The sequence below is a fragment of the Salvia miltiorrhiza genome, unplaced genomic scaffold, assembly GCF_028751815.1.
Source record: "Salvia miltiorrhiza cultivar Shanhuang (shh) unplaced genomic scaffold, IMPLAD_Smil_shh original_scaffold_428, whole genome shotgun sequence".
Classification (NCBI taxonomy): domain Eukaryota; kingdom Viridiplantae; phylum Streptophyta; class Magnoliopsida; order Lamiales; family Lamiaceae; genus Salvia; species Salvia miltiorrhiza.
Genome location: NW_026651546.1, coordinates 37,758 through 50,500, shown reverse-complemented (window position 1 = coordinate 50,500; position 12,743 = coordinate 37,758). Strand labels below are relative to the sequence as shown.

The 12,743-nt window shown below is 38.6% G+C and overlaps 1 protein-coding gene across 1 annotated transcript in view; it reads left to right on the top strand.

Moving 5' to 3' along the window:
* The window catches only part of LOC131004571 (acyl-acyl carrier protein thioesterase ATL3, chloroplastic-like), a 29,757-nt gene that overhangs the window by 5,929 nt on the left and 11,085 nt on the right, over positions 1 to 12,743 (top strand). Inside the window, exon 3 of the mRNA XM_057931279.1 lies at positions 5,256 to 5,350. Within this exon, the coding sequence (XP_057787262.1) occupies positions 5,256 to 5,350 (95 nt within the window). The remainder of the gene's footprint in view (positions 1 to 5,255; positions 5,351 to 12,743) is intronic.

The window sequence follows — 12,743 nt, the reverse complement described above, 5'->3', positions numbered from 1 at the left end:
TTTAATAAAAAAAATAGTTGCAATGGGATAAGCAGCCACTACCTAAAAGTATGCACCAAAGAAGCCTCAATCTCATGCAACAAACCAAATACCATAATGAAAAGAGACGACAACTGCACCAAAGAAGGTGCTATATGATAGGCTCAATTTCTCAGTCAGCAATATCCGAAGTAAAGCTAAAAGAATATAGGAACTTCCTAAAGATGCCATAGATTACCCTTTGTTGCTGAAAGCTCATGTGGTGTAGAACATCTAAGAAATCCAAAATATTCTTCCAAAATTTTGAATCACAAAATATCAAACGAAAATTTAACTGTAAGCGACTGAAAATTGAAAAGACGGACTAAACGAAACCCTAAATTACAATTTTCCTTTACCTTTGCATCAACAATTAGCGTTTTCAAAACACAGAGAGTTCGCATAGACCTGCAATTAACCGGACACAAACCCTAGTGATTAGATTAAAATAATGGTAATTAATGCAGTGAAAAACCAATGTGAACTACTCCCTCCATCCTAACTTTTAGTATCCATTTGAGAGTGACACGGGTTTTAACAAATTTATAATTTAACCCTGAAGTTTTAATTGTCCAATCAACTAACCGCCCTACCTATATACCCTAACCCTACATACTAGCCGCCCACCCTAAAAGAGACTTTCAATTCCCAACACACCTTCGCTTAAGGCAAGTCCTCTGCCAATTCAAGATGGAATGCAGCCAAGCTCTCCTTCACACATATTCCACCCAAGTTATTTTCATAAGGCCAAGTTTATACACGAGCATTCATCAAGTTCTTCCTCACCACAAATCCAACAATCAATCAACTTCAAAGTTTCAACAGATTCATTCTGAAAGGTTATACCTTTAACTCAGTTAGCATCTCAACTCTCTTAGAGATAAAAACAAGAAATACAGCATATGCATCCATTTCATCTTTTCAGTATATATATATATATAAGGGAAGGCTAGAATAAAAACACTCTTAAATGTATAAAATATACTCCCTCCGGCCCATTATTTATAGTTTGTATTCATTTTTGAGCTGTCCCAAGTAACATGGTCTGTTTCCTTTTTGGGCCATAATTAGGGCTTAATTAAAATTCTTAATCAATACACTTTTACTCTCTCTCTCTTCTCCTTTTCCACACCCATCGGTCTCTCTTTCTCCCCATCTCTCCCACATTTCCCTCTCGCAGCCACCGCCGTCCACCGCCGTCTGAACCCTAGTAGTGGCACCGCCGTCCGTCGGCCAGCCAGATTTCTCCGCCGCCAGATTTGTCCACCGCCGTCCACAGCCAGATCTGTCCGCTGCTGACCTCCACCGCCCCTGCACTATCCCCGCCGCCGCCTTCTCTATTACGCAATGTCGTCGCCTCCTCCACCCACGTCTTGGAGATGTTGCCTCTCCTCACAGACGACAGTAGCACGAAGGAGATGGCTCACGAGGTGGACTTTCATCTCCAACCGCGAGGATAAAAGACCTTCATCACGATGGCATCCGGGGCAGTCTCTGAGATCTCAAGCGTCATTATTTTTGAGGAGGATCTTTAGATAGAATTATTCTTAGTTTTTTTGCTTTTGTGGATTTGGGAATTTTGGGGATTTTGGTTTATGGATATGTGGATTCGAGATGGGGGTGCTGGATTTCGGGAAGTCGGCAGCACCAGAGACGAAAGAAAGTCGGTGGCTTCGGCGATGCTTCACTGTTTGTGTTGAATTTAGCATGGGGGAGATGGAAAGGATTATTTAATTAATAGCGTGTTTTTATTCCCGAGAGAGAGCGAGATGAAGGGGAGGCGGCGGCGCCTCACCCTCGCCAAGAAGGAAGACGGAGCGGCGGCTTGTCACTGGTGCAGTCGCCGGAGCTCGAGCAAAGAGGGATTTCGGTGGGCTCGGTGGCGGCGACGGCTCTCTTGCCGTCGACAGAGCCGAGCACGCGGCGGTGGCCATGGTGGTGGTGGCTGTCGCCGGAAATTTAGAGAGAGGCGGAAGCTTTTTCAGTATGTGAGTGTGCATGTCGGGAGGTGAGGAAGAAAGAGAGAGCAAGGGTAAGGGAGAGGGAATTCAGGGGTGGCGGCGACGGCGGCGGCCGAAAGACGGCGCTGCTGCCGTCCGCCGGAAGAGAGAAGATGGAGAAGGGAGGCTGCTGCACAGTAGCAGCTGTGTGCGTGTGTGTGTTTGTGTGTTGTATGTGTGTGTGTGTGTTGGGCTTTTAACAAAGGGCCATTGTTTATTTATAATGTGGGCTGCGAATTCTTTTAAATAAAAGAGTATGGGTGCCCTTATGTAATTGTTGGACTTACTTTTTAATTTAAAGTATTGGACTTATTTTATTTAATTATTTACTTAAGTCTAATTAATTTATTAATTAGACCTTATATATAGGTTTGATTAATTAATCGTTTTAATGAATGATTGCATAATATTATGTGCATATATTAAGTACAATTACTTATTATATGAGTTGAACATGAAATTATTTGCATTATATATTTTGCAAATAAAATTATTTATGATTTAATTGGTTCGATTTATAAAATCAATTATTGAAGAAAAATGAGTAAGGATATTGTTGGTGTCCTTAACTCAAGAAATTTAATTTTTAAATATTTATTCATTAAATTTTGAAAACCTGGCTAAGCGAATCATAGAATGTTAAGCGTTTCACTATGAGGTTAAGATTAGATTCAGGAGACCTATTAAGATTATAGATTTCTTGTAGGCATCGGGGATTAGGAGGATTGAGATTGCTATTTCGATTCAGAGTTAAGTTTAAACGACAGACTTGGTCTATACAGGTGAGGCTTTATTTACGAAATGTATGTTCGAGCTAATAAGCTCACTTTTATGAAATGTTAAAGTGGATGGTTCATGCTTAAAATACTTTTGCTCTCTATTGGTTGCTTCTACTAGAACATTGTTGGCTTCGCCAACTAGAACTTTGTTAGCTCTGCTAACCAGAATTGTGTACGAACCCCAGAACCTGTTGTCTTGAGAGATTCGATGATAACCAGTTGTAGAGAGCACGCTTAATAGATGAGCCAGGAAAAGATGAACTCAGATTATTTTAGTATGCATGGAATGACTCGTTTTAAAAACATTCTATGTTATACTATTTAAAGCATGAACTATATTTTCAGTAAATGGCTTTCAAATGATTTTAAATGGCTCAACCCACAGAGTACACTAGTACTCAGCCCTGCAAATATTTTCAAAACCTTTTGCAGATTGAGCAGCTGGTGGTGACGTGCGACGCTGAGGAAGGGTTGTTGTTGTGGATTTTGAAGAAATACTATGTTTACTTCCGCCGAAAGAAATTCACTTAGTGAATATTATCTGATGCTTAACTATGTTAATACTTTTATTCGTATTTTTTAATATGAATTTCACTCTCCATCATTTTTCTAGCGATTCTTTTCCGCATCTATTATATGCTTAGTATGAGACGTTGACTTGGTCTCAGACCTTCGAACTTCCGATCCTGATAGGTAGAATAGTTATGTTATAATGTCGTACTTGTTATCATTTAAATACGGCGTATCTTTCTATTAATGAGATGATGCCCAACCCTCAGGGCACATTACCCATTTTATTCAAGTAAAACTTAGTAGTCCCGTCACATAGCCCATTTCTTATCCTCCCAAAAAATCAGGGCTGTTACACTAAAAATCTTTCACGGATTGATGAGGAGCCGTGTGCAGTGGAGGGCAAGGGTGGTGTTGGTTAAAAGCACGAGCAGTACAAGAAGGTCAAGGTTATCCTTGACTAGTTTTCCCTCGGGTTGAACTCGTGTCCTTAAAATGAGTTCACCTCCAGTATTCTCCTATTAAACTAGGGTTTTGAGTATGCACTGCATGGCATTTAAGAACTAATGTCATTTTGTTAAACAAATTGACCAATTAAGTTGCTCTCGAGCACTCAATTTTCCTTTTTATGAGTTAACCAGATTTGACCGCAGTCTTCATACTCCGCGTCAGATAGGGTTCGTTTGAGCAATCGATCTGAGTATCGGTTAATATTTTCCACTAATTAACTAAGTTTTTAGAAAAGTTAGAAGGATTAATTATTTTCGCTGATTAACCTAATTCAGTTAAAGCACCCATAGTGCACGTGTTGGCCCCTAGATAAGTCGGGTCGTCACAAGATGGTATCAGAGAAGGGTTGCTCAAAAGGATACCCTTGAGCCCAAGTGATTCTTCAGAAACTCTAAAGGACCACACTAGCCTTCCTCTGCCCCGATTCTAGAGTAACATGTACAACTTTTTCAAGTAACTTGTCAAGAAATTGTGTTGTTAATGCCAAGTATGAGCAGTATGCAATGGATGATTATAATTTTAGATAAATTATGAGTATTCTTGCATAAGGAGTGAAGCATCCCCTTACAGTTATAAGTTTGTTTGTTTTTTTTTTTTTTTTTTGTAAGTAGGTAAGCATCCCCTCATAGTTATGAGAATGCAAAGTATGTGATAAATGCTTTTTTAAATTCAAAGTTAAATTATGAGTTATCTTTTATAAGGAGTGTAGCATCCTCAAAGTTATTTATGGTTAACCAATCACGAGTAAGGTATAGTATGATGCTCAAGGTTAATTGAGGTCCAAGAGAGAAACAACCCTAAGTTGCTTATGGTCGAAACTCTAGACAACCAAACTAAGATACACGATCTAGGAGGATAGTTCCCGTAGTTTAAACTTAGTTTGAAATTTATGATTGCATTTAGTACTTGCTTTAAGTTATCCCTATCAGTTACAGATTAGAGCCTTATGTTATAGATAACACAACCACATAGGACCCATGGGAAGAGTGCCGCTAGGAGGTATATCCTAGCAGAGCGAGTAGAGAGATACCAGAACTTTGAGCGAAGGGTGACGATGAATGTCGAGCAGTGCATCATCGAGATGATGACTTAATGGAAGAATATCCCCAAAGATGGGTGCCTACTAGCAAACTACGTGGCAACAAAGAATATGATCGACATGACAATCTTCCTTTCATAAATAATTGTATTTATTACTCCATTCCTCTTTTACACTTCAAGGAGAGATAACATTATCGCACCAAAAATAGAGGGATAATAGTATCCCTTTCTTGAAGTGAAAAAAAGGAATAAGAAATTATAAAATTCACTTCTGTAGAAAATGAGAAAAGAAATAAGGCATTTAAAACAAAAAAATATTATCACTTATTTTGTCATTATAAATTTATCAATTAAAAACAACACATCCTAATTCTATTGTTATTTGGTGATCGAACAGGTATGTATCAGATCTCCTACATGGTTGGTTTAAACGATGATCACATAGTATTAGCACTCTCTGAAGCGTCGTACAAGTACATCGCACCTTTAAGGGTATGAAAGATAGACATTCTTTTTGGGGGCAGTTGAAATTGTTGAATTTTTTTCGACTATTTGGGTTTATGTTGCGTAATATTTATAATCTATAATATATTACAAAGGTAATTTTAATTTTAAAATCAATTTTAAAATTATATGACAATTGAAATTGATGGTTTATTTATAAATTAATTTTTTGTATATTTTTTTCTTTATCTTCTTATTTTTCTATTTTATTTCTTTTCTAAAATTATGAAATTCAGCTAATTATAATATATTTGATATACGTATCAAATTAAAGATGTTGGGTCCCGGAGGGTTGTAGAACAGGTGTATGGGGGGATACACCTGTTGGATATTTTATGAAAACTCTTGTAGATAACTGAAATAGTATCAACTGATACTGAAAGAGTTTGACTGAGGTCAACAAATAAAAACAATTTCAGTTAAGCGACGGAGCTTTGACTGATATCTACAAAGGGCTTCAGTCAGACTTTGAAACAGAGGAGTGTTATCAATCTTACTGATTATCCGAAGATCTATCAGTTAGACTAATAACACTAGCAGAGGAAAATTTAACTTTTGCAATAGCCTTTGATTAACACGTTGTCAGGTTATAGTTTCACTTTGCAATTAATCAGTTTCAGTTATAAACAAATTTGTGCACAGGTAAGAAGGTAAAACTGAAAGCGATAAATGACAAATGATTTTTATGTGGTTCGGAACAAGTTCCTACGCCCACGGTCAGTTAAACACACTGACTATCACTCTGGGCTTGTGCTTACGGGTGCACAGCCAACCTTAGACTGAAAATATAATTTCCAGTACCAATACTCTGGGTTGGATTTCTCGCTCACTCTTAGCACGCTAAGACACAACAATGCCTTTACCAGCGGGGGGCTAAGATCTCTTGGAGTCAGAACACTGGTCTGAACTCCTCTCTACTCAAACACTCTTTTCGCTCAGTTGAAAGGAGATTCAAAGTACCCACTAGATTACAGAGAGTAGACTTTCTGTAATCGGAAACTTAGACTTTGGATATTACAAAGTATTTGCCTAAGAGACTAAGAGAATGGACGATCTTCAATATCTCTGCATTTAATGCGGCTGTACTTGAAAGTGCGTGGCTTCCTCTTTTATCAGGAGATTTAGTCCGAGGAAGAATGTCAACTGATACTTGACTTGAGTATCAGTCTGCTAAATCCATGTGGCCTGCATTATTACTTAAGCCATAATTGATTCTGCAGTAAGCAACTCGATTAGTCAAACATCAGTATTTGACTTGGCCTTTTCACAGCAGTCTTCAGTTGAGGTCTTAAGTCTTCAGTCTTCAGTCCTCAGTCCTCCGGTCTTCGGTCTTCAGTCCTAGAACACTAGTTAAACTAGAAAATGAACTCCAACACTTGAGTTCGAAAAGTTCTAGTCTATTACAAAGAAAACCTAAAGATTTTGGTATCATCAAAACTAGGCCTAGGATATTTCTTTAAGTTCTCAACAATTTTCCCCTTTTTGATGATGCCAAAACCATACAAACAGTTCTAAGACAAGAACCGACAAAAAACAAAAAGGCAAGTTACTAAACAGGGTGAATACTATTTCCCCTTAACAAGATAACCTAAAAACTTGCACACAGAGGAAAAATATAACAGAAACAAGAACAGAACGAAGACATAACTGAAATAAGTAATTAGAGCCTGGACAAAAAGACATTGTCTTCAGGTTGAGATCAAAAGGAGTAATATTTTCATTTCAAAATAACTGATGAGAAATCAGTTTTTGGTACAAATCAAAATAAAGTCAAAGAAAATACACACAAACACAAAATTTGGATTTGTGTTGCACTCCATCAGTCTGCTTGTTTGACGTTGATCTTCATCTTCTTGTTGATCTTCATCTTCATGTTCCTATACTTGTTTCTTCCACACTTGTTCTCCATTGACTCAAGGTCTTTTTGGTTTGTCTACTTCCTGATCTTCTGGTGATTTTTTTGCTTTACCAGCTTCAATCTTTGAAGGTTTTTCTTTGCCTTCTTTCCCCCTTTTTGGAAACATCAAAAAGGAAGGACGACTGATGTTGGAAGTAGTGATCAGACGATACCCAACTCTGTTTCTCAGAAGCTCGTGAGAAGATTCGAGAAGAGTTGGAGTAGATATGACTCAGAAGAGAAAGGCGCCAGTGGGTGAGGGAGAATGGGAAGATGAGTATTTGTGGAGGTGAAGGTGGGGGATATCGGTGCTTATGCAGAGCTCTTGAGAAAAGAACTATGAAAGAGTGGCTATGCATACGGACCTTAGGGTGAGAAGAGGGTTTAAGAGAGAGGAAGTGGGAGAGTATGTGAGATGGGTGTGAGAAGGGAATATCAAATCAGTGATAGTCGTGAGGACTAACACTGTCGCTTTGTCTGCATAAGGTCTATGTTGAGAAAACTGTATGCGGCAAGAGATGCCGGCGGACAACGAGTGAGGGCTCGTTATTGTTGCCATTATGGGAGGTGTGCAAGATACATGAGATAAGCTTGATAACCAGTTGAAGTAACTATTGGTATTTGTTACCTCAACTTTTATCCTCCCGAAGCTTAGAAGCTTCTTTGCGCCATGCATTATGATAGAAGACACTCGAATCTCCAGATACAAGTGAGAGAAGAAAGAAGCTTGATTTCGGAGAAGGGTACCAATCCAGTTGAATGGTCCTGTGTAGACCAGGTAGGCGAGCATCATTTTTCCACTCCATGACTTCTTTGTCATTGGTCTCTCTATGGTCGGAACAAGATTCTTTTTTTCTGTAAAAAGAAAGTATTCTCACAGAGAAGTTTGTAGAAGATGTTAGGTTGTGATGAAGAAAAATTTCAAGGTTTAAGGCATTTAAGTACTAAAGAAGTTAGAAAACGAAGGGTTGTTCGATTCTTGTGCCTTAAACCAATTTTAAAGAAAAACTTCATGTTCGCCGTCTCTGCAGGAGACGTGTGCCTCAAAAGTAGAAAGAATCTAATCATTTTATAGTGTCAAATCAGTGAAATTTGTAAGATTTTATTGCAGAGGCAATGAAAAAATGTGGGACTATTTAAATGTTTTTTTTTATGTAACTTAAAATACTTGTCCAGCAAGGATATTTTCAGTTTCAGTTTCCATCAATCAGTTTAAAACAGTTAAAGTAACTTATCAGTTTGAAAAGTGATTTTTATCAAGGTGAGGGCTAATAACTGATTATGCTGAAACAGATGAAGGTTAATGCATAAATTAAGATTACTTACTAGTTGACTGATCATTGTAGTCAGTCGATACCAAGTTTTCAGTTGAACCGTTGAAAGATAGTTCCCCCTTAAAAGAAGATACATCTTCCTAGGTTGCCACGTCATCAATTGAGAAACTATAGTTGACCGATCATCAGTTGTTGAGACTTCAGTAGAGATCTTCTTTTCAGTGCATCGCTTTCTTTGATCAGCCTCAATCTTCAGGATTTAGTAATCTGATGCTTCTACATAGATCATTGAATCTATCTTCCGAAAGTGCTTTGGTCAGCAAATCGGCTCGTTGAATGCTTGTGTGGATCTTCACAACTGAAACATCCTTCTTTTCCACATGATCACGGATGAAGTGATGACGTATCTCGACATGCTTACATCTGGTGTGATGTACTGGATTTTGTGAGATTGTAATAGCACTGGAGCTGTCGCAGTAGATAAGAACTTCTCTTTCTTCAATCCCGTAGTCCTTCAGTTGTTGGACTAGCCATAGAATTTGTGAACAGCAACTTCCCGCAGGAACATATTCAGCTTCAGTTGTAGAGGTGGCAACTGAAGTCTGGTTCTTTGAAAACCAAGAGATATGTTTGTTGCCTAAGTATTGACAAGTGCCGGAAGTTGATTTCTGATCAATCTTGCATCCTGCAAAATCTGAGTCTGAGTATCCTGAAAGCTTGAAGTTGTCGTCAGCTGGATACCAAAGACCTATATTGGGTGTGCCTTTGAGATATCTTAGAATGCGCTTTGCAGCGTCCATATGAGCTTCTTTGGGGTCTGACTGATATCTTGCACAAACTCCAACTACAAATGTTATATCTGATCTGCTTGCTGTTAGATAAAGTAGTGATCCAATGATTTCTCTATACTTAGTTAATGATACAGATTTTCCTTCAGTTCCTGGATCCACTTTCTAGTTGGTGTTCATAGGAATCTTTACAGACTTCATATGTTGAATGCCAAATTTTTTGATCAGTTCATTAGCATACTTTGACTGATTGATCAGTATCCCTTCCTTGGTCTGCTTTCTCAACATATTGCGTTAGATATTCTTTGTAGCCTGTCATGTGCTTCGAGCAGCCACTGTCCAGATACCATGTTTTGATTGAAACTTTAACTTCTTTCTTCTTCTTATGTTTTCTAGTTTTGCCCTGCAAGGAAGAGTCATTTTAGGTACCCAATCAATGTTTGGGTCCTTTAGCGTTAGTTAGTGTTTCTTTTGAAATCCAAATCTGCTTCAGTACTGGTCGTGGCACTGATCATTTTGCGGTTGACTGATCTTCTGACTGAAGTTGTTGGTACTTCAGTTGGCACATGAGCTTTTATCGGTTGAGCTTTCTTTGTTGAAACCTCCTTGTAGTAGTTATGTGTGTTGTGGACTGGAGGTCTTCTTTGCTTCATTGTATATCTCCCTTGAGATACAGGAGTTGATCTTGACTGATGGGGTCTTGACTGATAATGTAGAGCATAGAACTGATTTTTTGTCTGAGCTGAGACTGATAGGGTCCAGTCACATGATGTTGTGAGAGATATTGGACTCGCCTGGACTTGTTGGTGTCTTGTCTCCATGGTTGTTGCTCTCTCCTGAACTGAATAGACTTCGGTTTCTGATTGATCGTGTTCTTGTTGTTCTCCCCCCTGGACTGATGAGGAAGACTTTGTTTCATTACTCCATTGGCTTGATGTCGTTTCAGTCCGAATATTCCTTCCCCATACTTTGACTGAAAACAGCTTTCCAATTTTTTCAGGAGGATGTAGTGATTGGGTGCCTCCTTTTCTCTTCTGTAGCTTTGTAGAGGAGGAATATTCTTGTTCACCATCAGGTTTATCTTCTCTACTTCTTCTTTCTCATAATTTCTGGAATCTTCTGGCGTATTGTTGTCAAATACTTCAGTTATATCCTGAATCATGATTTATTTTCCCTTATCCGCAGAGATCACCTTTCCTCCAATACTTTTCACTAGGGCTTTTGATGGAAAGTAGTCCATTAATGGAGATTTCTTCATATAGTTCTTGACTGTTTGCTCCAATTTTTAGGTAAGTCTCTTAATTTCATGAGAGGCCTTCTCACATTTTGTGGTTGATTTCTTGAGTTCGGCTTTCAGTTGGTGATTCTCCATTATCAGTTCGTCAAGACAATTTTCATCTGGATAGTAGATGACTATTTCTTACTTGAATTAATCTTTATTAATCTCCTCTTCCATTTTCTGATTCTGTTGCATGAGGTTCTCGAACATTGCTCTTAGCTTTCGATGATTAGTCATGAGCTAATCATACTCATCAACTTCATTGTTTGAGTTGCCTCCAGATTCTGAGTTATCTTCTATAAACAACAAGGAGTTATCAGTATTGAGAGTTCTGGAGTACGAGTTTACCTCAGGCCCATTCATTCCGTTGTCGTAGCTGTTGTCTGTATTGTCAGCTACGCTTTTAGCATCCTTGGCCATGATGGCTTGGCTCTCGTCGTCTGAGCTGGTGGAGTTGCAGATTGATGAATCAGATGCATATTTAGAAGATCCAGCATCTTCAGCTAGCATAGCTTTCTTCTTCACGTACTTGCGATCCTTCTTAGCCTTTAGCTCTTTCCATTCTTCGTGCGATAATTCAGGGCAATCTGATCTGTAGTGCCCTTTCTTTTTGCATCCAAAGCATTCCACATCCTTGAGATCTGTCTCGGATGATTTTTTTTCCGCTCCTGTCTGTGGAGTGTCTGGACTTGTGCTCTCTTTCTTTTCCCTTGAAGTGCTTCTTGTGAAACTTCTTGTATTTGCGAAACTTGGATTCCATTTTGTTGAACCTTTCAGTCAATAAAGCATATTGACTGAAGAAGTTTTCTGGCTTCAGTTCAGTCGGTTCCCTCGACTGCTACTTGCTTTTCTTCGCTGAGGCTTTCATTGCAACTTCTTTTGATGCTGATGGAGTATCTTCGTCTGATCCTCCGACCTTCTTGGTTTCTTGATTTCTCTTAATATCAAATTCATTTGCCACGACATCTGAGAAAAGCTTATTAGTTGGAAGCATGTTGAATCCAGGTTTGTTCTGATGAGAAACTGCATAAATTTGCCATTCGCCTCACGAAAGTGCTCGCAGAATCTTTAGGTTGATTTCTCGTTGGGTACACTTGTCCTTTGAGATGGATTGAACCTCGTTCAAGATTTGGTTGAATTTGTACTCCATCTCTTCAACTGATTCATTTTTTAGCATCGGGAAGGTGTCGAACTTTTGACAAGCTATAGATAGGTTATTTTCTTTTAATTCCTCTGATCCGATGCACATTCCTTCGAGAATATCCCACACCTCCTTTGTTGTCTTACATTTGATGATCTTGGTGACGTGTTTGTCTAGGACTGTTCTGGAGATGATACTTCTGGCAAGATTATCCAGCTCATCTTGCTTTCTTTCTTCAGTGGTGAAGTCGGCCTTGGATTTGATCTGGACTTCATCATAAGGATCTTTTGTGGTGTCCAGTGGTATCTTCTTGACCACTTCTGTGATGATGATTGGTCCATTGGTGATGACTTCCCACATCCGACAGTGTTGAGCAGTGATGAAGCTTTCCAATCGAAACTTCCATGTGTCGTATTTTTCAATACTAAACGTCGGGAGTGATGAGGCATTGCTGTAGTTAGGTTCTATGGCACAAGGAAAAGAGATATAACAGATAAAGAAGGCAAGTAGCACTCAGGAAATGGAAAAGTTTAAAACCCTCTTTAGAAAAGGATCTAGTTCAGTAGTACCGGGTCAAAGTAAATTGTTCTTTCGAACAACCAGCTTTGATATCAATTGTTGAGTCCCGGAGGGTTGTAGAACAGGTGTATGGGGGGGAGGAATACACCTGTTGGCAATTTTTCGAAAACTCTTGTAGATAACTGAAATAGTATCAATTGATACTAAAATAGTTTGACTGAGGTCAACAAATAAAAACAATTTCAGTTAAGCGACAGAGCTTTGACTCATATCCACAAAGGGCTTCAGTGAGACTTTGAAACAGAGGAGTGTTATCAATCTTACTGATTATCCAAAGATTTATCAGTTAGACTAATAACACTAGCATCCGAAAACTTAACTTTTGCAATAGCCTTTGATTAACACGTTGTCAGGTTATAGTTTCACTTTGCAATTAATCAGTTTCAGTTATAAACAAATTTATGCACAAATAAGAAGGTAAAA